Source organism: Vanellus vanellus (assembly GCF_965231255.1).
Source record: "Vanellus vanellus genome assembly, chromosome: 23".
Classification (NCBI taxonomy): Eukaryota; Metazoa; Chordata; class Aves; order Charadriiformes; family Charadriidae; genus Vanellus; species Vanellus vanellus.
Genome location: NC_138928.1, coordinates 4,908,048 through 4,933,757, shown reverse-complemented (window position 1 = coordinate 4,933,757; position 25,710 = coordinate 4,908,048). Strand labels below are relative to the sequence as shown.

General features: G+C 54.0%; 1 protein-coding gene across 1 annotated transcript; it reads right to left on the bottom strand.

Annotated features, from left to right (window-relative positions):
• Window positions 1–5,133: 5,133 nt before the first annotated feature.
• MFSD4A (major facilitator superfamily domain containing 4A) lies at window positions 5,134–25,285 on the bottom strand (the record flags this gene model as incomplete). The annotated part of the gene is made up of 10 exons (XM_082494626.1): window positions 5,134–5,488; window positions 6,153–6,273; window positions 6,473–6,543; window positions 7,196–7,343; window positions 9,143–9,316; window positions 10,362–10,477; window positions 12,187–12,355; window positions 18,068–18,307; window positions 18,442–18,640; window positions 25,056–25,285. The coding sequence occupies 10 exons, from the start codon at window positions 25,283–25,285 to the stop codon at window positions 5,424–5,426; spliced, it is 1,533 nt and encodes a 510-aa protein (XP_082350752.1). The 3' UTR covers window positions 5,134–5,423.
• Window positions 25,286–25,710: the final 425 nt, after the last annotated feature.

The following is a 25,710-nucleotide window of genomic DNA, read 5'->3' as shown; positions in this document are numbered from 1 at the left end:
AAGAATTTTTGAAAAGAGAAGCAAATCTTTTCTCCATAGCCCGCTTTTAGTCGTAAGGGTGTAATAGAGAAGCTACAAAGCCGCAGCAATGGCAGCGCTGCCCCTTTTCTGCTGCCCGGGGTTGTCAGCAGCGGCCCCTCTGCTGAAGCTGCCTGGCTCGGCGCCGTCTAAAGCAGAAGGGTGAAGCTCTGGCTGGGGCTGCCTGGTGGATCTGGAACTGAGGAATGCTATTCTTGCCTTTGTACAAAGGAAAAAGAAAAAAAAAAAAACCCAAACCAAACATAAGGGAGAATATGTTCACTGCAGATCGTTGATGCTTTTTGGAGGATGCGGCTTTGCTGAACGTAACTGTGCTTTGCAGGAAAAGGTTGCGACGGGCAGGTGAGCGAGCTGGGCAGCGCCCAGTGCTCCTTCTCGAGCGTGTAGGCGAACGTATTGCCCTTCGGGGCAGCCAGGTGTCCGCTTCCTATAAATTATTCTACAAAAAAAAAAACCAAACCAAAAAAGTAAAACTGACTAGAATTTATTTTCGTTTACCCCCTCCCCAAGAATGTAGTAGACGACTTTGACCATGGAGCTATTCCAGATGGCTGATAAAAAGCATACTTGGAGAGCCAAAAACCTCTTTGTAGGTGCGTCCTTTACCCCGAGACTGGACTCGCTCTCTTCACGTGAACGCGCGTGTGTGCACGCGCTCGCTGTGTGGTCACGGCGTGCTCTGCCTTCCGGCTGTGTGCCCTCGCGCTTACCCTGCACGCTCGCAGCAAACGCTGCCCTGTGCAGTCCCCACTTTTAAACGTTTTGCACACGCTGGTGAGGTTTTTTGGGGCTTTTTTTTTTTTTTTTTTTAAGTACTCAAATCAATTATACCACAGTGTGGACTAATTAGTTGCCAAAGGTTATTTTTAAATGCATCTTTGACATTGTTGTATGCCACATCTTTTAAAAAAATGTCTTAAATGTGTCTTTGAGTAGTTTTATGTCCGTGGAACAAAAGTTTGGACGACTTTTTTACTTAAAACACTTGCTTCTCTGTTGAGACCATGTGTTGCAGAAGGTTTTCATCTCAAAGTAGGGTTTTTGGCAGGGCGTGTAGCGGGAGAATTGTGAACCTTTGGAAAACAGGGCTCTTCTACTGGGGACAGTGAACTGGGAGCAGCGCAGTAGGGAGGGGGGAGAGGTTGGAAGGTGTGTTTGGAGCCCAAGTCAGCCCTTGAGCAGTACGTGCAGCAGTGCTGTGCTAATAACTGGAAGCTGTTGGTTTTATTTTTTGTTGTTTGGGGTTATTTTTTCTCTTTTTTTTTTATTTAATTTTTTTTTCCTTTTTTTTTTCCTTGTATTTTTGAACACAGGAAGGCTTTGAGGACGGCCTCTGCATGGTTCCTAGTGTGTGCTGTGTGCTGGGGGGGTTACAATACCTGGGTTTGCTCTGGGCTCCTTGAGATGTGTTGTGTTTCTTTGGCTCGCATGTCTTAAACCTTCAGGCTTTGAAACCGCTTTATAGAATTGTGTTGACTTTTTGTTCTGCTGTTGTTCAGTTGCACAGAGTTTTATATATATGATGTACTAGTTTTAACGTTAATTCTCTGTGAACAGGGTTGAGATTATTCATTGTAGTTTAAGAAAAGAAAAAAAAAAAAAAAGTTGTATTCTAAAACTCCCTTTTAAAATCTTGTTTGTATTCTGTTGCAGTGTTACCAGATGGCCTTATGTACGTCACAGTGTTTTGTGATAAGTACAGTAGCACATTTAATGCTTATCCCCCCCCCTCTGTTTTTATAGCTGAGAAGTATATTCTTAATAATAAGAGATGAATAAATGGGAAAATTCTAGTAACATATAGGGTAAGGGCAGTGGTTGTCGTCTCCTAATGTATATTAGGACAGCTGGAATTAATCTGGGACTGAATCGACTCTGAATAGGGATGGGTAAGCAGCGTGAGACTTTGTCTTGGGAATCCTGAGAATCTTTGAGGGAGCTGATGGCAGATGGGAATCGTATGCCAGGAGCTCGTAAATCACAATATATCTGTTGGCTTCACTGCAACTGCTCTGACTTCCACCGGCTGAGAATCTGGTCTTTGCAGCTTTTTGTCTATGGCTCAGAGAGAATCAGGGGAGGGAAGTTTAAGTTACATTTTAGAGAACTTAAGCATCCTAATCAGCTGTGGTAATGTGTGACAGTTGTTGTCTGTTTATTTTTAAAGTGCACATCTGTTTTGGAAAGTGACTTTCTGATGCCTTTCGTGTCTACTCCTCCCTTGAATCTTTCGGTTAACCTGGGCTCTTTGCGAATCGGCACCGGGAGGGCTGCAGTGGTCACTGTCCCACAGCCGCTCTGCCGTCTCTGCGGGGGGCAGTTAACCTACTCGAACTCTGGAATGGGTTCCGTTGTACTCTCCTGTAATTTTGGTAGAACCATCAGTGTAAAAATGACATTGAAAGCAGCAGAGGTAACGTTTTCAGTTAACTCTTTCCAGAACAGAATTGCATTTTATGTATATACAAATACATATATAGTACCAAGTCAAGAGACAAAGCAAGTTATGTTGTAGTGAGTGTCTCAACTTCCTGAACTGGAGACTTTTTCTAGACACGGTCTTTTAGAGTCAACTGTAATCTTACACCGCTTTGGTGCTCTCGTTACAGTTGGGTAAACTTGCCTGGGAGAGAATAGCTTCTCAGTCTAACTTTTTTTGAAAATAATACCTTATAATACGAATATCTTAATGCCATTGTGTTTTAAGAAGAAAATGCTGGTATGTAATGCAAGTACATAAATAGCCAAAGTTTTCAGTAATTGTTCAGTGTTACTAAATTTGCTTTTATTTAACCTTCCAAGAGAACATATTAGGAAGACCTTCAGCGTGTTGATACCGTATTGAAAAAAAAGTCCGATGAACTTGATTAAAGCAGATATGCAGTTATTTGAACACATTTCAGGTTTGAATACAATTTGGAGGCAAAGTCCTAAGATGCAAAACTTACTTTGGAGGAGGTGCACTGTAATGACACTTCAAAGTAACAAATGCTGCTTTTAAAACAGTGGCGCATTGGCAGTTGTTATTCAAACATAATGAAGGTCTTTCCTGAGAAATCAGGTGACTTTTCTATTGCTTCAATTTTTGTGCAAAAAAATAAAATAAAATAAATCAATGTATTGCAATCTTTTTTAAAAATGGGGTGGGAATAGTTAAAGAAAACTATTTTATGTAAGAACTGACAGAGGGATTTGCTTTGTATAATGCAAGCTGGCTTTAAAAAAAGCATTGTAGCAAATTATTCAAGTCAATCATATGTTAATAGTTATGTGCAACCAGACATGCAAAACAATTGTATTTTTTTAAATAAATATTTTTAACAAAGTTTCTCATCTTTTGACTGCTTTTTTGAGTAGAGGAAATTGAAAGTTACAGCTGCAGGGTGGTGCGCTCTGCCCTAACCCGGGCGGCCGTCGGACCTTGAGCTGAGCCGGGGCATCGCAGCAGCGCAGGCTCCTGGCTCGCATCTCGCTTGACGGGAGACAGAGCTGGAGTTGCTGTCGCAAGCGCTGCAGTGCTGCACAAGTGGGTTTTGCCACATCAGGTATTCTCTTCTGGTGAAAATTCCCTTTGGGGAGTAGCTCCGTTCTACGTATAGTGCTGAGAGCAAAGCGGAGGCTGGAATTGTCAAAAGTACACTTCCAAGAAAAGAAATGTTATTCTGCGATAGCGTTTAGCTACGCATCATCAAGCGGCAAGGACAGCTTAAGGTACTATTTTTTTAATAGCTGGCAGTCCCTGCTGCGATATAAATGTAATCCGAGTAGACTTCTTTCAAAATAAACTCCCTCATTGTATTGTTTCACGCTCATTTCCTCTGCGCAGGGATGGAGAGAATGCTGTCATGCTGGGAGGGGCTCTGTTCATGACAGATTGGGCTGGGGTTTTTTGCTGCAAATGGGTTTTGCACGACACACTCTTTTCATTCTGGGTACCGTAAGGAGAGTAACAGTGGCATCCCGTGGTGCTGGAGAAGAACTGCAGCACAGGCTGCGCTGGCCGGGAGGGCTCCTGGTGGCCGTGGCTGCGTTAAGCCCAGAATTCAGCTGCCTTTACCTCCTTCCAGCGCTCGCCCAACGTGCCCCCAGCTTTAGGTCTACATTCGACGAGTCTACTGTTCTGAGAGTTTTTCTACAGAACCACCCCTGGGTGAAGACATCTTCTGGAAGGTAAGATCTGCTGCCTGCGTAAACAGAAATGCTAAAACCACTTTAAATTAAACAGCTGTTAGATTCCATCTGAGTTTGGAAGGTAGAACCGGTGAAGGGAGCAGCTGATGTAGCTTAAGTTACCTGAGCCCAGTCACGCTGAGAACGTAGCAATCGATCACCTTTAATTAAACACTGCTTTATATACACACGTACATATGTACATCCACATACAGCAGTTAAAGCAAAAAGTACATGTCCGATCACTCACTGAAGAAATAGCTGTATGCAGCTTTACGCTCTTCTAAAGCCAGTCCTTTCTTCGCAGCGTGCGCTAGGCCATGCGTGGGTTACGGGAGTACCTTACGGAAGGCACCTGATAATAAAGTATTGCACAGATGAAGCAGCTGGAGGCTGGCTCCCAAACACCTCTGGGGAAGCTTCAACGGGAAGCTAGAAAGAAAACCACCCTAAAAGACACCGCAACTGTAGCAGCTAAACTAGTGCCTCAAAGCAAAACAAACCAGCAAAACTCATTCTTGACTTAAAAAAAAAAAAAGCTAATGATTTTAATAATCAAGAAGGCCGAGCATGCTGAATAAGACACCGTCTTTGTGACCGTGTCTGACGCTGTGTAATATACAAGAATCAACTGTGCAAATAGTGACAGCTCCTGCTACCACTGCGCGCCTGGTGGCTTCTACTGATTTGTGTAATTTTTCCCCTTTGGAAGTATACATGGAGGTGACACACACTTGAGTCAGTGTCGCACAAAAAGGAATTCAGACCCAGTATCGTGCTGTAAATCGTAGGGGCTTCTGTGCGTCGCAGGCCAAAAGAAAAAATCTGTGAAGTTCAATGACTAAGTCAGGAGATACTCAGTCTTACATACAGAACAGAGAGAACCTCTTCCTTCCCACCCTCCATCCTAAATTGGTACGAAAGTTCATTTGCAGGAGTAACTGTTCTCCGTCATCCCTGCTGTACAGCACAGCCTCTCAGACACAGCCTCAGGCTGAAGCTTACAGTCTTCTTTTTGGTACACGTGACACGGGCAGCTTGTGCTTAGCTTCACACAGTGCTTTAGGATGTTTTCTTGATTCTGACTTACCCAATCTAATGTGCTTTTGATTGTAGAAAACTTGCATGATTCAGTCATTAAATGTGAAATCATCCCAAATAGTAATGCTTAATTGGGTGTTGTTTTATTGCTTGTCCGGGGCTCGGCCACTCCTTTAGCGCTGATACTGTCCAGTGTCACCCGTCACTGCTGCTTTGTCCGGTGAGGCATCGTCCAGATCTGCAAAATTGACATTAGAGACTTCATCTGAATGTACCGATTCTAAACCAGTCTATGATTCCACGAATGTGCGTGACCTCTCCCAAACACCGATATTGCTGTTCTATCACCCGCCACAAAAGCTCGTTCACTGGGCATGGAAGAAAAGGTCTCTTTCCAGTCACCTGGACGAGATTTTTGCTCCTTTTCCCAGAGCTGCTTATTGTGGCAAATAGCGTACGCGGACCGAGGCGATACCTGAGAAAAGCCGCACTGATAAAGGCTCTCTCTTAAGAGCCTGACAGCTGCCGTTGGATGGCAGACCCGCTTGTTCCCTGGATTTCCTCCAGGGAAGAGCGTGGGGAAGCTTGTGCCGTCTGCACTAGGAGGAATTACTGCTGCAAGCTCTGCAGGGCTCTCGCAGCTCGCCTTCTACGTGCTCCTCTCTCAGCCGCAGAGCATTCCTGCTTTTTCCCTGCCTTCTCCAACCGAAAAGAAAGCAAAGCCCGAGCGGTGGCTGCCAGGGCGTTGTGGGCAAGTCAAAGCAGGAAGAGGGGACGGGAAGCAGCAGTAAAATAAACATTTCCTTCCATTTTGCTGAAGTGCTGCACGCCGGTTGTGTACTGGTGCGTGTACCGCTCTGCCTTTCATTATAAAGCGGGGCCGAGTGCTGGGGCTTTCTTACCTGAGGAGGGCTTGGGGTACATCCTGTGGAAAAACAAGAGGACAGCGTAGAAGGTAAAGGCCAAACCTCCAAAGATCATCCCACAGACCAGGAAACTGTAGCTGCCCCGATCATGTATAATCTGCAATTGGGGGGAGGGGGGGAGGGAAGAGAAGACCTGTTACCATAGCCCTCAAGTACCAAATTAGCTTTCAATTAGCTTTACTATTTGATAGCTCACGGGTACCGCAGGGCTTTCCCCCCGCAGCTGTCCAAAACCAGGACTAAGGTTTCTACTTCAGAGTTCCGGCCAGTTTTTGGCATGCCTTCTCTGCACTCACCGATCCCACCAGCAGCTGTAGTACCATCTCCCCAATTCCAGCTCCAGTCACTAACACGGTTGTGGCACAGCCTGCAAAGGAACAGCGCAAGTGATGTGGGCAGGGAAGGGGTGAAACAGCCCGTGGCTTCTTCAGACTGCCCTTCCGTGGCTCTCTCCGGACCAGATGTACAAATACTTAACGTATGTTCCCATCTAGCCATGAGAACGCCTCTTCTAACCTGCGGTGGCGCAGAAAGGTAAAAGTTTAAGCCAAATAACCATCTCCTGTCCTGTCACTTGTCTCTGGTGGCAAAGGCGGTGTTGCTCCTTGCTGGAAAGATCGTCACTCTTCTCTCTCCCTGCCCCAGAGATAGAGGTTGGTAGAGACCTCCTCCGAGAGGCCGCCAAACTGTAGGGGTTTCAGCTCAGGGCTCGGCTGGGTGATGCTGTCCAGACTGCTGCCTGAACGCCTCTAAAGCGGACGTTCTTGTCGGTGCCCGAGAGCCCTACAGCTGCAGGAAACAAAGAACCAGGCTGGATCTCCGCCTGCAGAAGGTTATTAATACGCCGAAGCCAGGATTTGTACAGGCTGACTTTCTGACTACAAGCGTAAATAAATCTATTCAAGAGTAGATCTTTCTTCCAGGCCTCTTAGACGCCCCCGAAGAGGGGAGGAGCTGTGGGATGTGATGGGCTCTGAGCTCTGGTCTGGAACACCCCCCCTGCCCGAGCGCCCGCTCACCTTTGTACTGCAGGATGTCCTCGGTGTAGGCGAGCATGCTGGGGAAAGCGCTGCTGAGGAACAGCCCCAGGGATGCCGTCCCCACAAACAAGAAGACAACGCTGTAGGAGAAGATGAGGAGCAGGAGGAAGGTTATCAGGACGCCAACCTGTGAACAACACACACGGCGTCAGCAGGAAGGGAAATGCCGAGATGCAATAGGCTCATACGTTTTATTTTATTGGAGAGAATAGTCTGGAAAAGAAAATAAACAATACTGAAAAAAGATCACAATCCCCGAAAAGCCGAAGTAGCTGGCCAAATAAGATCCATCTGCCTTCACCGTAAAGGATTTGGTACATTTTATAACAGGACTTTATAACATAACTAACTTGGTACTTCAGTCTCAACATCATTAAGTAGAGACTTAAGAAAAAATACTTTTTCTCCGCAGCTTTAAATACAATGGTACTGCTACTTCCAGAACATGTACATGTCTCCATCACGCGTAAGTCTTATTCAGCAGGTTAAAGGATTAACTCCCTCTCAATAACTGCTCAGAAAGCAGCCACAGCAGTAAAGCCAAACTGCCAACTGAACCTGAACAGAGTTGCTCTCACCTCTGGCTCGCCCGAGTGTACAATTAACAGCAAAAGCGCCCAAGATGCACCAAGGTCGCCACGGCACAGAGAGGCAGCAGAGGGAGCTCGGCAGTGCCGACGCCGGTTTAGCTTCTCCGAGTTGTTTAGGCCCTGACTATGGCTGTGCGCATGTACGCAACAGCAACTGAGATTCCAGAGAAACTGAATTCAAACTGCAGTTTGTTCTAATGCTGCGCTGAGCCCAAGCGCTGTGTCCCTCGCTGCGCATAGCAGTGCCCACTAGCGAGCATCGCACGAGGGGTCCAGGGTCAGGCGGGGGGATTTTTGACCCTGGATGCTGCCATTGCCTTTCAGGGGAAGCGAGAAGGCTTCCATTCAAGGCTGGAGGCTATTCCCGCTTCTCTCCAAATCCTGCAGCAGCTAAAGCCGTCCTCAGGTTTGTTAACAGAGCAGTGGTGCGGTTCGGAGAAGCGCTGAAGTCGGTCGTATGCACAGAGGAGATGGATGGGGCCGTCCATATCGGGCACCTGCCACGGATGCGCTGGTGCTGAGCTTTCCCCGCTCCCACGTAAGCGGTGACTGCGTGCTGAAGTAGGAGCTTACGCTCATTTTTAAAACAATCGCATTTCATTTGGCTCTATCGGGTGGTATCTAAGCTCAGTTTTTAAAGTGCCCAGCAGCAAGGTGCCGTGCCGGCTGCCTCGCCTGCCTCCCGTCTGCAAAAGGCATCAGCCCAAACCTTCAGAACATCCCCGTGTGAACCATCACCTCTGTCCTCGCACCACCCTGTTATATACTCTTGGCCTTGCACTATTCACTGTGAAGCTTGCTACCAAAATAACTTCTGGTTTAAGTAAACTGAAAATTAACTGTCTTTCCCCTTATTTCCTTTCTTTTGTAAGAAGTGTGAATGGGAACAGGTCCCTCCCCGTTGTCTGCCACATCCTTACCTGCATCCCTCTTCCACACCCTCAAAGGAGTCCTTCCCCTTTCTTCAAGCGAATGTGCTTTATTAATTTAAGCGACTTCACATCACACTGGTTTCTTTGACAGCTGCTATAGTCTAAGTAGAGAATTTACTGAGCTGTCTCCCTGCCTTCCCTTTCCCATGGCTAACACGGGCATTAATTTCCCTGTAGATGCCAGAGAAAACAGCGCGCAAAGTAAACGAAGCCGGCAGACGCTTCACTAGGTGCTTCCACAAATCTAACGTTACGTTAACGGAGGCGCGAGCTCGGGAGAGCGCTGCGGTCCCGGTGTACCCCGGGCATGGCACGAGAGTCGCCGCAGCTCTGCGCGTCGAACCCAGAGGCGGACAGCGCGCGGGGCGCAAGCAGGAGGAAAACAGAGTGAAAAATGGCCTTACCACATTGATGAAGACCATAGTCGCTGGCTTCATGCGGTAGGACACGGGGATGGAGATGAGCCTGCCCAGCGTGATGAAGCCCCAGAAGAGGCTGGGCAGGTAACCGGCCACTTTGTGTACCACCGAGAGAGGCTCTTCCACCGCGTAGCTGTAGATGAAGCCCGAGTACTCTCCCTGCGGGAAAATGAGAACAGCACGTCACACTGATGTCATCGCAACTTGAACTGCAGCCTCTCCCTCAAGTATTCACAGTACGGCGATAGGGCCGGAGAGCCCCCCTAGGGATCGGCTACCAAAGCTCAGCGGACCTCGTGCCCAAGGGTGCGCAGCTGGAGACAGGCTCCCTCCACCAGCAGAACGCGGGATTTCAGCCTTGCCCTTTTGGGAGAGCTTAATAGCATTACTCGGTGAAGCGCATGCCAACCATCTGCAGAGATGCTCTCTGCCCTAGGGACGGTCCTGTCCTTTTGGAATTGCACGCTCTCAACACACATCACATTCAGAACCCGGAGTTGCTCATCCTTGAAGATGGAGTTCCCGTATCTGACAGCGGCTTAGCGTCACCCCGCTCATCGTTCAGGACCCTATTAAACGCCCTCGTAAGGCCCAGCAGTATTTTACCATGAGGGGACTGAGACAAAACTGTCGAAAGAAAAAGAACAGCACTCGCCAGCCAGGAGCGAGCCTTCCTCACCCAGACAGAAGCGTCACACGCGGCAAACCCGGTGTGACCGTGCCGGCTGGGGACACGCTGCCAGGCCACCACGGAGAGACTGCACCGTCCCCGCGTGCGCTCATCGTGGATTTTGAGGGCTGAGGAGACCCAGCAAACAAAGAGCCACCATTTGTTACGAAATAAAATGAAGCCGTTCTTGCCTTTTGGCTGAACTGAGAAGAGACCTCCGCTGCGTACAAGTAGACAACATCACAACACCAGTGCTAACCTGGCCCGGTTAGTAGCGGTAGCAATCCCGCTGCAACAACACAGAGGCGAGGAGAAGCCACCAAACCCTCCCAAGAAGTGGGGCACATATCAGCCTGACTACGATTAGCTTTGAATGAGCTCCTCTGGGACCCCCAGTGCGGCACCAGCAGACCCCCAGGCCCAGCCCCCTGCAGGCAGAGGACGTGCGCTGGGTTTGGGCTGTTACAAGTGATTCGGAAGGAAGAAAGCCACGTAGCTTTGCTCAGACAAGATCCCTCTATCAGCTGAACTCACCACAATCCCATCAGTCATGAAGAGAACAAGAGCCCCAGTGATGTGGACTGCGAAGTAGGTGTAAGAAGCCCCTCTGAAGTTTTTGCTTTGGCAGCAGCTAAATAAGTCATCATGACCTGGTGAAAAACAATGCAAAGCAAACTTAGCTGGAACGTCCCCCCGGGGCTGGGTGGTTGCCAGCCCACCACCGGGATTTGTTTTGCGCTCAGCTGCACGACAGAGATTCATAGAGGACAGGGAACAACGTGGAGCACTGCTATCCTCTGCTGGCACCACCTCTTTCTGTACCTCCCTCCAAACTTTCAGAAGGAAGACGGATACGCTCCATGGGCTGCTGTCCCCAGCCCAGGACCCGAGCTCTGCAGGATGCTGGCTACTTCTCTTTACTGGAGCTGCTTGTGCTCCTCTTCCCATTTAGCAGCAACCCCTCGCTGGCCCCGCTCTTACCGTCACTAGAAAGAAGCCCACTCGGCCATAGTGCTCGTGCTCAGAGCCCCTCGTCAGTGGCACCCCCACAGAGGAGAGCCCTGCCCGGGATAGCTCACAGTCCTCGGATAAATGATGTTTAACCAAACAAGCCAACTTTGGGAAAGAAAGTGATAAACACACAGCTAGTGTCGCCTCCCCTGGGAGCCACGGCCTGCCAAAGCCGGGGGTGAGGACCCCGGGAATTCCCGACTGTCCCGTCCTCATGCTTGTATCGCCCCACTCCGGGACGCGCAAAGGGCTGGTGCTGAGGGCACGGCACCTGCGCAGGGGAGAGAGTCGCTCCCACACGCCAAGGATGAAATTCTCACTGCTTCTATGGGGAAGGAGGATTTTGCCAGCAGAGACGTGTCTGTCAAAGACCTCAGCAGTCGGCATACAGCCTTCCCGCTTCTCTAAGGATTAATCTCAACTGTGTTTAAGAGGAAGATGGTGATCTGAAGAACGTGAAGCTCCAATGGGTTGTATGAAAACGGGCAGCGGGGTTGAGGAAAGAAACCATCAGTGTCTCAGCTAAGGGAAATGCTACCAGATGAGCATAACCTTATCAGACACTGGAGAACCCACTCCATTAGGGACATCGATGATCTTCCCCTGCAGTACCTCACCCCATCTCTAACTGCCTCCACCTTCAAGTATTCCCTAAAGTTTCCTTTTATTGTCCAGGTAAAGCCACCTCTTCTGCAATAACACTAAACGCTCCCTGGTAACCCTAAAATACGGTTACTTCTGAGATTCACTATTTAGTTGAAGAATTTACTTTGATACATTTCTCTTGGGTAGCAAAGAACAATATTTCTATTGTCCCCAAAACAGGGTGTAGCCACAAGTTCAAGAGCAAGCTATTGCTGGAGTTTAACTTTTGCCCTCAAACAAGGGCGCTGTCCTTATCCCTTTCACAGTTGTAACACTCAGCGGTCTGCGGCATGATGAACACTTTTAAACTGAACAGTCAGCGGAGCCAGCTCAAAACCTGACCGAAACCCAGAAGGAAACAAAAGGGCACAACTTTCACGTGTGCTTAAAGGACTTGGGAGCCCGGGTTTAGTTTTAGGGCAGCTTGGAGAAAAGCAGCCTGGAGTCCCAACGGCGGGATACCAGTTCAGGGGGTTATGGTCCCATCTAATCCGAGGGCAATTTGATGCCAAATTATCTGTTTCAATTCTCTGGGTACTTCTGGATTACATTCACATGTATGTTTTGGAAAGTTTCCTCCTTAGACAATAGTGATGGATCTCACTCGTTAAATTCAATGGAGACACTCAGAACTATGGCATTTGCTCCCCCTGCTCCCCCTCCCCGTTCCTCCAACCCCGTGAGAGAGGTGCCTCCAGCTCACCTCCTGCTGCGGGGGGTCTCTGCACAGCGGTGGAGAGATCGTCCTTCTCCGCGGGCCGCGTTTCCATCGCCAGCTCGTCGGCCGACAGCAGCGGGTGGCTGCTGCTGCTGAAGCACGGCACCATCCGCTCCTTGTACAGCAAGAAAAACACCGCGATGGGGACCGGCAGCTGGGGAGGAACAGAGAGGGGCAGGTAAGCGTGACGAGCCTCGCACAAAATACAGCCCGGTTCCCCAGTCGCAACAGCCTTTTCGGAAGCTGCACTCGGCATCTGCAGGAGATGCGTTGGAATTAACGTCCAAGAGCAAGGACAGAGGCTGGGAACGGGGTAAGGAGCCGCTGCAGGAGAGATGGAGCCTTGTTAGGAGAGCTAGTAGGGAGGAAAAAAACCCCGAGCTGAGAGCAAAGACTGGAGCATGATCTGCAGCACGGCTGGGGCATCTCCTGCCGGTCCTGTGGGATGCGGGTGGGCTGGGACCATTCACCTAGGATGGGGAACAGCGACGCTGGAGCAGAAGGCACCTAAATACAAACCTCATGAAGCCCTTCAAAACCGAAATGTTCTGTTTTCCAAGCATCTGGCCACTCCTGCCCAAAGAATAATAATAAAAAGTAGCTTTTGTCTACGGAGAGCAGAACTGTTTTAACGGGAGACCTTCTGTGGCTGAAATTCTTTGTGAGAGAAGAGCAAGCAGCCCTAAGACCTCTTTGCCCATCGCCAGCCATTAGCAGAGGTTGCTCAGCATCTCGTAAGAGATGAGCTCGCGGTTCCCAGGCCAACGGTCGCAGCACTACAGCCGAGCTGCTTCGCACAGCCCCTGGGTACAGCCTCTGCGGAGGGACCGGGGACTGAAGAGCAAAGTCCTCTCCGCCTGAGAGCCCCCCGCACGCCCAGAGATGCTGCTGCGCAAGCTCCCAGCACAAACCAGTCCCACCAGCACCGTTCCCTGCAGCCAGGGCCTTCCACCCGGTGCCGACACACACGGTGACCCTGGGCTTGTACCTGCCCGCTGGATCCATCACCCGGCAGCCACAGCATCAGTCGCTGCCACGTGCCTGGGGATGAGCCTACTCCCGGCGCACACCCACGACTCGGTGGTGCCTCCAAGCCCGGGGAGACTTGCTCTCTTTTTTTATTTTGGGGAGAAAACAGAGGGAAACAAACAAAGCTGGGTCTGCCCCTCGCCAGCCCTCCCTTCTCCTCCCACCACAACCAAGCGGTGTTTATTCTGCAACAAACTGGGGGGAGAAAGCCAGGAAATCCTAAGTGACAGCTCACTCTCCAGCCGCCGAGCGCTTGTTTTCTACATGTCTGTGAGCAAGTGTGAGCTCTCGCTCCAAATTTCCTGCCTTTTGTTGGCTCGTGGCACGATTTAAATGTATGGAGAATCCCCCCCCCCCCTCCTCCCGCCTCTCTTGCCTGAATTCATTTAGAGGACTTCATTGTTCTGGGAACAATGGGAATAGGAACAGTTAGTTCAGTCCCATGGAAGAAAAACGCATTTGCTTGATAGTTCTAATCCTTCCGGAGGTCAGGACCAGATTTTATTCTTCTAAATTGCAGATTTTGCAAAAAAGAAATACCCACACAGAGTACTGGCCATACAGATAACATCTCTGGGCACTTCCAGCCTTAAGGAGCACTCGGTGCCTCTGCAGAAGAGGGCCCCAGCCCTGGACTCCCCCAAGTCCCAGTCAAACCCTAAACACATCCCTGCTCCCCAGATCCTCACCTCTAAATCAAGCAGGTCCCTTTTGCTTTATCCAGACGGCACCGTCTTGATGCTGGCAGCGCCTCGGGTGCGCAAGGGCTCTGACCCCATCAGCCAGGAGCTGCTCGCCAGTGCTGGCCGTTTCTGGTAGGAAATGCCCCAAAGCCATGGATTCAAGCGCAGCCCTCCCCCCTGGGCTGCCACCACACCAAAACAAGCTCAGGAAAGTGGGGAAAAAGCAAAGGATGGAGCTCAAGAGAAAGCAGGTTCCCAGGGCTCCGTCCTGAGCCAGCCCTCTGTCCTGCGCACCGGCTGGGAAATCCCCTGGGGGACAGTCCCCGTGGCCACCTGGCCGGCCGGAGGGACTGGCCATAAATCCGGGGTGCAGACAGGGGACAGAGCACCCACGAAAGCAGTTCAGCTGTTACACGGGCAGACGGAGAGGAGCAAACAGAGCCGAACACCAGAGCCTTGCCAGGGCACGTTTCACCAAGCAAAGGGACGAATCCATCCCGGGGGAGCAGTCTGCACCGACCACAGGACAAGGACAGCTTGAGGACTGTCCCTTCCACTGCCCACATGAGCGCGGCCGCTGCCGGGCAGGCGCTGAGCCCCTCTCCCCATCCGCAGCTCCCACGTGCTGGAGATGTCGGGTGGTGACGATGAGCCTCGCTGGTCCCTGGAGCCAGGACACATCCCAGGAGACATGCCAGGAGACACAGGGGCAGAGCCACCATGCTTGTGACAGGATCTTACTACTCAGCTCCTAAAGCAGCTTTGGTTTCCCCGAGGCCGGCACCTCGGCTGCCCGGGCTGCTTGACATGAGCCACAGGGCTACCAAAGCCTTCCCACCCCGCGGGGAGCCCAAACAGCGAGAACCAGGGACAAGCCGCCACCGCAGCCCCTGAAATAAGGACACTGGTCCTCAAAGCACTGTCCCCGACCACACCAAGCTGGACATCCCCAGCCCCCACCTCCGACCAGCCCTCCCTCTTGAGCGGGCACAGATTTTTTTTAGTGCAATAAAGGTTTGCTCATGGGTTTTCTTCCCAGGGCAACTCCGCTTCACCTTTTCGGGCAGACGGCTTTTCTTTTCTCCCCAGGGGGAAGAGGGACATCCGAGCATCCCGCCGGGAGCCTGCACGGGCTGAAGGGCAAAGCGGGCAGCAGGAGCCCCACTGCCCGAACCCGGCGCTCCAGCTCCGCTCGCCGAAGGGCCGGGGATGTTTTCCTCCCCCCCGGCAGCTTTTAGCCATTATTATAAACTCCACGAGTTGCTGCATCACGCAGTTCAGCGTGGCTATAGCCCAGGCTCCTTCCCTCCAGTCTCTATTTCGGTCTGTCCCCTCCAGGAGCACGGGATCGTTCCCTCCTATTGTATCCAGGCTACTTTTAAGCAACCTAAGCACAATGGAGTGTCCCACACTTCCCCTGGGAAACCACCTTCCGGACAAACACATCCCTCTCGGAGCAACATTTTCCTGATTTCCAGCCCCTTGGAACAGGCTGGATGATGAAATTTCCGTTCTGTGGGAAACTGAATTTTAAAATATGTTTTTTGTTCCAAATCTGGATGAAAAGCCAAAAATTTTCTCTTAGAATTAAAAATTTTGGCCGGGAGTCATCCAAGCACTTCATTTTGATAATGTTGAACCACTTAATTCTACTAAAGCAAAAACATTTTGCTTCAATAACATCGAAACAACTATTCTGTCAGCTTCACACATTGCCTTTATGCCAAAGTCAAATTGAGACATTTCCACTCTAAACAATGCAAGAAATTGAAATGAATCATTTCAGCTTGTGCCTTGTCAGAATACACACAGCCCTGTGAAAACTGGGATGGAAACGTGGGGGTTTTTTACCATTTTATAACAAAGTTGCTGGTCTTGGTTTCCATTTCTATAGCTTACTCATTTCATCCGCTTCCCTGGGGTTTAAATACAGATTATCATCATCTTCCTCCGATGTTTACACCTTAAAAAAGGGTCAGCAGTTTTGGAGCTGAGCTACTCCCAGCATCCCCAGCCAGCGGGGTGGGTTATTTAGTTTAAATAAGGAATGAAGCCAGCTCCCTTGGCGAGGCTTTGGGAAAGACAATAACAGCTCGCCTTTGGCCAGGGGACACGCTCACGAGCCGCGTGTGCAGCGTACGTCCCACTCCCCGCTCCTCTTCTGTTTGCCACCTAACTCGCACCCCACAACCCAGCATCCTCCCAGCACCCCGGGGCTCCCAGCCGCGGTCCTGGTGATGCTCCGCAGCGTATGCACGCACGTGCAAACCGCCCACCCCTGCAAACGGCACCGGAACACGCAGCGATGCACGAGCCCAGCACACGACCTGCCACGCATCAGCTGCTGGGCACGGTGGGACTCAGCCCAGGGCCCCATCCTGCTCCAAAAAACATCCATGGGACACTGCGAGGAGCGGAGAGGGGTCCGGCAACCGCCCTCCCATCCGCGCTCCAGATATCAGACACATCGTCGCGCTCAAAGCGGATATTAAACGCTGCCTTCAAAACTAAATTAGTTTGCTCAGGATTCACTGACAAAATAGATAACGCTGCGGTGTGATTAAAAGCCCATCTCCCACGGCGTGCGCAGAGTCGGAGGTAATTAAAGCTGGCCTCTCCTCCTAGGCAGGGAGCGTTCTTTTTGGGACTTCTGCAAAGAAACTCATTACAGCACCCGCCTGCTCTTGTCACATCAGCGAGCTGCGCGGGCCGCGCTCTAATGAAACCCCTGGACTGGGCGCCCTGGGCCGCCTTTTAGGTATTCAGCAAACGGGAAGACCAAGAGCTCAAAGAGAGCTGTTCCCTTTGCCTTAGTGCAGAGGGAGCGGTGGAGGATCAAGGGCGGCTCGGTGGCCTGGGGCAGGGAGAAGGAGCGCCAGCGCATCCCTGTGTTTGGGCAGAAGGGCAATGGCGAAACTTCACTGGGCAGGAGGCAGCGGGGCAATGGGGAGAGGTCCTTCTGGCAGGACCACCCTTCACTTTGCTACGGGACATCTCCAGGCGAGCGAAACGGGCACCAGCTTGGCAGTGCCTGCCCTGGCACGCTCTGTATGAACAGGCAATAGGGCACCTGACGGCCGGGGCTACGCCGCCTCTGCTCTGCTCTGCTCGCGGGGGGGACCCCGGGACCCCACCAACAGGGGGTCCCACGCACGACGCATAACCGGGCACTGGGCGGGTTTCGAGCTGAGCTGCCCTCGGCATCGCTCCCGGCACAAACAGCGCCACTGCTGCAACAACGCGCTCCGCTCTCCCCGCTCCGGGTCTACACGGACAGTTACACACGCGCTCGCAGGGCTGCTGCCACCCGGGAAATGCCGGCGGCGGCTCTGCCGCAGAGGGAGCGGGACGGGCACGACGATGGCCACAGCCCAGCGAGGCTGTGCGAGGCAGCAGCGGTGTTTAACCACATGGGATCCGGGTATTAACTGGGGGGGTGGGTGAAGGAACAGGGCTACATTTCAAAGGGAGCCCGCCGGCGAGAGCGGCTCGCTGGAGATCCGCTTTGGGACTCAGCGGGGCAGGGAAAGAGGACGGGCACCAACCCCCACCTCTCTCACAAAGGAAGGGCCACGGGGCTTTTACAGCTGCTGCAAGTCGCCAGGGGAACATAACAAACAGGCAGAGACACCACAACCAAGCTTTCGGCCCCAGTATCTCCGTTCATCCACGCGCACCTTCCTACGAATATCACGGCAAATCGCCCTCCCGCCAAGCCGTCCCCGCACCACCGAGCTCCTCCCTCCCCAGAGTGACCACGGAGGAAGACCTTGTGGCTCCAGGTGTAGTTGGCTGGTATGACTCCTGCCCGGGGGGATGCTGGAGGTACAACCCGCCTCCAGAGAGATCCGACAAATCCCCGCAGGACGGTCCATCGACCTTCTCCCATCCGATGGTGCAGTGACCGCAGAGTCCTGCCCACCCACCCACCCCCCCCCCCCCACCTCAGGCACCTGCTGGAAACCGGGAACTTGGCAAAAAATGAACCTTCGCTGTGGACCGGCACAACCATCCTCACACCTTCTTCCACCGCTGGGACCACCTAACGGGCACCGACACCTCCCACCCCCCCCCAAACACCACCACCGCCTGCAAAGCCGAGAAGCAGGGATGTCCCCAGCGACAGCGTGGGCCACTCCGGCTGCAGCACTTACATTGATGAGGGCCATGATCCAGAAGGCGTAGGAGACGCGTGTGACCACCATGCCTTTCATCGGCAGGTCGTAATGAGACAGGTTGCCCGGATGGTGCGGCACCAGGGACTTGCGGATGTGAGGGAGGTTGCTGGAGGCGTTGGCTGTGGAGTTCGAGAGGATGCAGTTGGTGTCCGAGAGGAAGGGGTCAGCTATCAGTGGGCTTAGCAGCGCTCCAAAGCCCACGAAGAAATGAAGGGCCTGCAAGAGATGAGACACACAAGTAGAGCGGGGGGGTCACCACTCTTCTCTGCAGGGAGGCTGGCCGAGCCCCTCGCTCCTCTTCCTCAGAGGAGGCAGCACAGCCAGAGGGGCGACGAGGGCTCCATGCCCACCTGCAGGAAGATGGCCGAGTCCTTCTGGTAGATCTTCACCAGCTGCATGTTGGAGATGGTGTCGATGCAACCCATGGCCAGTCCTGCCACAGCCATGACCACAGCCAGGACCACCACATTGTGGCACAGAGGGATGATGGCAAAGACCAAGGAGATTGCCAGTGACGAGGCGAAGAGTGCAAACAAGGACTGAGCCAACCTGAGACAGGGAAAGAGGAAAGACAGGACAGAATTACCACCGTGAGAGCAGTATCCACACCACAGCCCTACCTCCCGTTTTCGGCCCCAGGTCAGTGGGTGGTGTAGGCGTTAGCAGGAGACGCACCCACAGGCTGTAGCTACAACTACTGCAGCTCCAGCACATGCTCTTCTGACAAGACAAGGGAGATGCTACACACCGCACACCCCCTTGTCTCCGTGTCACAGCCGTAGCCAGCCTAGGGCACTGCCACCTCCTGCGTGGAGGATGGTGCCTCCAAGGGGCAGATCTTCCACCCAGGTTTCATGGAGAAGTGTAACCGTCCCTTCAAACCCCTGTTCTGCACATTTCAAGGCAGGATAAGGCCTGAGAACCTTCCCTTGTCAACCGGGCAGATCTGGGAATGGCAAGGGACATGGGTAGGTGCAGCTGAGGCCACATCATGATTTTTGAGCAGCTCCAGGGCATCTGTCATGCAGGGCTGTATCGCACCAGCAGGCTGAGCAGGCAGGAGAGCTGCTGGGCAATCCCAGCTCCAGGCAGGGAGAGAGCTGCAGCATCCACATCACCGTGTCGCCTCGGACCTGCCTGAAGGTGCCATCCTGCCTCACAGGGAGCACCGAGGAGCCACCGTCCTTCCCCCTCCGTGCCCTGTGCCGTCTCCGTTCTGGCAGCATCATCCCTTTTCCCCAGCATGACTGGGCAGGATGTGGCACTGCCGCCGTTCCCGGTGCAGGCAGCCACTTCCCAGCCCACGCGGTCCCTCGGAGCAGCCCGAGGGATGCGTGCGGCGGAGGTGAAGCTGGTGCGCTCCACCTCGAGCCTGGCAGCAGCGCGGGGAGGCTGCTCTCGGTGGGAGCCGGGCGCTAGCCAGCTCGCGGGAGAACGGCGCCCGGGCTGGCACCGCGCTGCGCCGGAGCTGCCAAGTGGAAAGGCAGGAAGGAAGGAAGGAAACAGGGAGCAGACAGCGAAACACCGAAACCGGCACAACGATGGGACTACGAAGTCACAGCAGAGAGTGAGTAGCACAGCCGCGTCCCCTCCCCGCCCCTGGGCTCCCAAACCCCGGTAGAACCCCACTGCAACGGCCAGCAGCTTGCTACAATGAGCTGCTAATTAGCAATTGAGGTCTGCTGCTGGGGGATGTGGGGCACGGCCATCTGCCCACAGCAAAGGACCAGCAACGCACAGGTATGTCTCTCGTACGGACACGCGACCAGCAAGCAAAACGCCTGCGGCTCGCTCCTGCGGGCTGCCTGCACCCCGCGTCTGCTTCACGCTCTGCCCAAAGAGGGAGGAGAAGGCTACGAGGAGGCACAGGCTGGAGCTGCAGCAGAGAGCCGCCGTGGCTGCTGGGCACCACGCTACCAGCCCTCCTGCCCTGACTGCTCGTCCGGAACGGCCCGGCCTCGGGCATGTCACTGCGCTTCTGCGTGGCCCGCATTCGTCTGCAAACCCAGAGCGATTTGGCCTTCCGCATCCTGCTTGTTGCGCTGGGGAGAGAAACCAACGGGCCAAGGACACGTCGCCTTGATTCTCCTGCCCGGCGGCACAAAGCCGGCTGGACCAGCACCTCGGCGTGCTCCCGTCGCCCAGCCCAGCCTCGCTCACCCATCAGCCAGACCACGCTGTGCGAAGCCGTAACTGCCGGTTCTTCCTCTGACAGCGAAACGGGGAACCAGCGTGGGATTTCTGGGGGAGGGAGGGAGAAAAAGCGAGATGTGCACAGTCACGGCAGGAAAAACAACCAGCAAATGAGAGAGAAGCAGCATCAAGCCTGGAGAGCCGAGGCAGCACTCCCCAGGGTACAGCAGGAGGGAGAGAGGCAGAGGCAGCAGCAGCTGGTGAATCCGAGGCCGGGAGCGATGAGGAAACGGGGAAACGCACCCCGAGACATCCCAGAAACGCCTCTTCTCTTCTGCAGCCCCGGCGAAACAACCACAGCGCCGCTTGTGCTTGGCTAGGGAGCACATTCATTACGAGAGTTAAACATTAATTGCAGATGACGTTATGGGCTTAAAAAGCATTAAAAAGATCACCTCTCTTTTCCCCCGATGAGCAAAAATTCCTGCCTCCAGCCATAAGATGTTAACAACACAATCGCACCCTGCCCAAACACCAGCAGCCCACAGCGGCACGCAGCCCTGCTGCCCCCCTCCCCGGCCCTGGCATTAGGGGGGGACCAAGAAATCGCTGGCTTCCCCTGCCAGACCCCCAAGATGTAGCTGAAGGACACCGCTCAGCACCCAGGGAGGCACCGAACAACCAGCCGGGGGATTCCTTGAGAAACAAACCTCTTTGAGAGCATCCTTAAATGACCTTCAGAGGGGGACTGAACCCCATGTCCTGAGGATGCGAAACCAATGCACCCCTCCAAAGGGCTTAAAAAGCAACCCTGATGATATGCCACGGTCCGGTTTCTGACATCGCTGCCCTCCCCGTCACTTACCAGTCCCCACGTCCCCGGCCGAGCAGACGCCCGGCACAGCTCTGCGCCAGCGGCGGTTGCGCCCGGGGCAGGCTGCGCTTCAGCAGCGCGGGAAAGGAGCCTTGTAATGTCCTGGACCACCCAGAGCACGTCCTGCCTCCAGCACAAGGCTTAAGGGAAGGTCTGCAGCTCCCCCCGCAAGGCTTAGGCTGATGTCCTCTATAGGATTCGGATGGTTACCGCTATCCTGTAGTCACAGCCAGCAAAGCTTCCCCTCTCCTTCCCACACAGCGTATCTAACCCCCCTCCTCGGTGTTTCTGTCGCAGCAGGCTCCCTTCAACTTCAAGTATGTTTTTCCCCACCCCAGGGAGCATTTTCTAAGTCCCTCACATCAAGAAAAAAATGATAATCAGGCTAATTCAGACTTGCAAAACTCATAATTAAAAACCCAAAGCCCTAAGGGGACATGAGGTGAGGACGAGGAGGAAGGCGGCGGCATGGATTATCCCACATCTGCTTTCTGGTGCCCTTGTCTCCAGCAGGAAGCACCAGCCAGGCTTGGGGACCATTCCTCCCTCCCCGAAAGGAGCTCGTGGTCAAGTCACCGTGCTCTCTGCTCTCTCGGCAACAAAGGGCTTCACTTGCCTTTGCGGCAAGAAGTGTCCTGCGTGTACCAGCCACACGCTTGGATAGAAACCTTCAGAAGACGGGAGTCTGAAGGGCAGGGAGAGAACAGGGTCATCCCCTCTCGGCTGACGTGCTGTGACGTGCCCGGGGGTAAAGAAGAAAGAAGGGTAAAAGGGTCCCATCCCATCGCAGTGGATCGCGCCTTTGAGCGGAGCCTGTTCAGGGCTCCGACACAGCCGCAGCCCCACCAACCCCCTCCTCTCCTCTGCCAACACCCGCAGGACTCACTCAGGGCTGACCCAAACACTGGGAGAAAAAAGCAAAAAAGATACAGAAAGACACAAAAATAAAGTTTCTGAATTAAAAATAATAAAAAAAAAAAGCAGCAAACTGGGGCATGGGCGCTCAGTTACTCTGGTGCTTCTGTCACAAAAAACGCATAGCACAGCAGCACAGAGGGAGCGTGACTTTAACTTCACAACGCAAGCTGAATATCCACCGAAATGGGAAAGGCGAAGGGGAAGGCAAGGGAAGCAAGAGGAGAGCAGCGGGGGATGCGGGTGCACGGAGCTCACCCCTGGAGTTCGCAGTGCCGGGCACTCAGGGGTGGATTTACCGAAGATCCCACCTCCCCCTTGAGTTTCCGAGCCCAGGCAGGGTTTCGGGTCCCCTCCGCACTCCCACCCCGGCGCTGCTGGCTGGATCTGCCGTCTCACAGCACGCCCGGCACTTCGGAGACTCTGCCCCAAGTAATATCAGGAAACACGACGCTTCAGCGCGCTCCACGCAGAGGTGCACAGGGCTCCCCGCGGAGGGCATCAGCTGCTGCCAGGGCTCTCTTCGCTCGAGGAACCTCCACCAACGCCACGGCGGCACTCGGGTTTGAGCCAGGGCACCCACTCCACCTACACCCCCTCATGCAAAGACCCTGTAAAAAGCTGCATGCTCCTGAAGCTGAGCTTGCGATTCCAACCCAGCGAGCCCCAAGCGTGAGTTACCAGAGAGCGGCAGCCCATCGTGAACCTGAGCGAGAGCTCAAACACCGCACCGTGCAGCTCCGCGGGGGCCGCGCTGCCCTTTGCGCCTCCGGACAAGCCCGGGAAGGGACCCCCGGCTTCGGGGGTAGAGCACCACGGGAAACAGTTGTGTTTCTACATCCCTTGGGGAAACTCGCAATGGCAAACTTTCTTCTTTGACATCTCGCATGAAGGGGAATTCTGGAGCTCGTTCTGGCAGTCCAGGCTGGCGCGGAGTTACAGGAGGGACGGGTGCCAGCATTACGCTCTGTCGTCCCCGTGCCCCAGGACTGCAGCTGCGCCCAGAGAGCAGAGACCACGACCCAGCATTTGGCAACTTCTCCGGTGAGGAGGAACCAAACCATTATTTAGGTCCCACCACCCACTTCTGCTGCAGAATCCAGTAACACCACTGCTTTCCCTCGCAAGTCCATCATCCAGAGCAGACAGCTCAGACCAATACGTAGTTTAATCAAAAGCAAGCAACAAAGTCTACGTTCCTCGGGCATTAGAAGCGAACCACAGCTTGCAGGCAGACCTTGGCCTGCCTGGTTTGCAGGCAGGACGCGCTTTGGGACCCTCTACCAGCAGCTATCCATCTCCTAACTGGGACAGGCGACCTGTCCAGTGCTCCTCCCTGCCCATTACCAGGGCCAGCATAATTTTATTTACAAACCCGCAGCATGGCCCAGAAGTAGAAATCCTTGGTGGGACAGCTCGGTCTGCCCATCCCTGAGGAGAGGATAGTACAGGAGCTCTCAGAGTCTGAAGAGGTGATATTTTCATCCAGACCCACGCATTTGTACGCTGCACCACTCCGAGTAACCCCCTCCCCCACCCCAATACTCGCGAGCTACAGCTATCCGAAACGTGCCCTCCTGCCTGGCAGGGCTGCCGCTCCTCACTGGGGCTCACAGGCACTTTGCTGAAGCCCGTTGCTCCAAGAGGCTGCGATCACAAACACATCCTGATTCGTAACCACAGCGAGAGACAAACACGCTCTCTTCCCCAATGTGCTGCCGCAGAGTTAAAAGTTTGGGAGTCCCTAAGCACGAAACCCCAAAGGGGTCTGTAACGCGCCGGCCGAGGGCAGGAGCTCTGGGCTGGAAGCTGACAGCAGGAAACAATTCTGCGTTTTCCTTCGCTGCACCTTCAAACATATGCGAAGCAGAGTGGGGGCTGGCAGAGGCAGTGCCTGCTGACCCAGCAGCCTCAGATCCGTGTCTGACCCAGGGCAAGATTCCCACGTGCCGTCCCCATTCCCGTGCATCCCACCCCGCACCTCCCCTCCCGGCACAGCCCGACAGCTCCGGCTGCTGCACGAACCCTTTGGGCTCTGTCCAGACAGGGACAGTTCAATAGACCAGGGCGGTAATTTAACGGGTGCTCTAATGCCACCTTCACCGGCCAACACTCTCCACAATTCGCGAGACAAGAATTTAACAAAGCGTTTTTAAAACGGGCATTTTAGAGCAGAGGAGGATTCATGCAAAATTCTCTCGTATACATGTTAAACATATACATAACTGTATGACGTGTATATCAGAGATACACACAGAGCTGACACGTTACATCACTGCCTGATGAATTAGTGACAATGTAAATAATCAGCTGATTCTCAGCCGAGCATAGCTGTTGACAAGCCTCAAATCAAATGCCTAGCGATCTTTAGGGCTGAGCCATTGTGTATTATTTATTTTAACACATCCTGGACAGAAGGCTCAGTGCAAATCCCCGTCCGGGTCTCCCACTGCCCCATGAAGTTCGCGGCTGTCCCCGGCCACCCCACGCAGCCGAGGCGCTGCCTCTGCCCTCGTCCCCCGCAGCAGCCAGACCACGAGCACCGCTCGCATCCCGCCTCGCGTTTGCCCAAATTCCCGAGGAGCACGACAAAGCCTCGGTTCCCGACACTGAGGTTATTAAAACAGGCTGCCAATAATATTTTTGTGATAATCAGGTTAAGGAAAACACCCTCCAGGAAGTTCTGGCTGTAACTTCATGCTAAGGCTATCTCTGTCTGGAGCTCCAGGGGAACTGGCAGCTTCTCTCCACGGGTACAAACCCCATCAGATGGGGAGAGCCGCTCCTGCCCCGCACCCCCCAGGAAGCTCCCTCCCTCCGGGGGCTGCGGACCCTCCGGGACATGCACAGAGCGCTCCACTCGCGTGGGGTTTTCCCACTCGGATGGCAGCATCCCGGCTCAGCCACGCAAACCCGGTGGGGGGGTTGGCTGGTGCTGCCCACCCCCTACCGGGGAGAAGGGGGGGGGGGGGGGGGGAAGGGGGGGCTGCGGAGAGCTAATCCCACCGACGGGAGGTGCGATGAGTTTGCCAGGTGCCTTACGTCCTCTTGAAGACCCCTCCGAGGCAGCTGCCGAGCAGGAGGCAGAACTGCTGGGAGAAGAAGACCCAGGTGATCTGGGAGAGGGAGCTCTGGGTCTGGCAGCGCAGGTCCAGCAGCGTGGGCCCCAGGAAAGCGATGCAGAGGCCGAAGCTGAAGAAGACGCTCCAGTAGGTGAGGGTGGGCTGCAGGTTTCTCCGGAACCGAACCGACACCCGCTCGTCCCACCACATCCTGGGCGGCGGCGCGGGGGGCGGCCACGGCGATGGGGCTCCCGCGCCGCCCGGCCCCGCTCCCGCTGCCGCTGCCCCGGCCCCGCCGCCGCCCCGCTCCTCCTTTGCAGGATGTGACTCCGCCTCCGGGACCGGCAACTGCCGCCGCCTCCCGGGGCCGGGGCGGAGCGGAGCCCCTCTCCATCCCCCCGGAGCCCCCTCCCTCCCTCCCTCCCTCCCGCTCCATCCCCCGGAGCCGCCCCGCCGGACCCCCCGCTCCGCCGCATCCCTCTCCTGGACCGAAAGGAGCCCGACACCCCCCACCCTCCAGTATCCCCCGCCTCCCCCCCCGGGTTTTGCATCATCTGGCCAAAAGCGGGGGCTGCCCCCGACCCCGCTGCGTGGTCCACGCAGCCAACGACGGCCACAGCAGCGAACCTGATGCG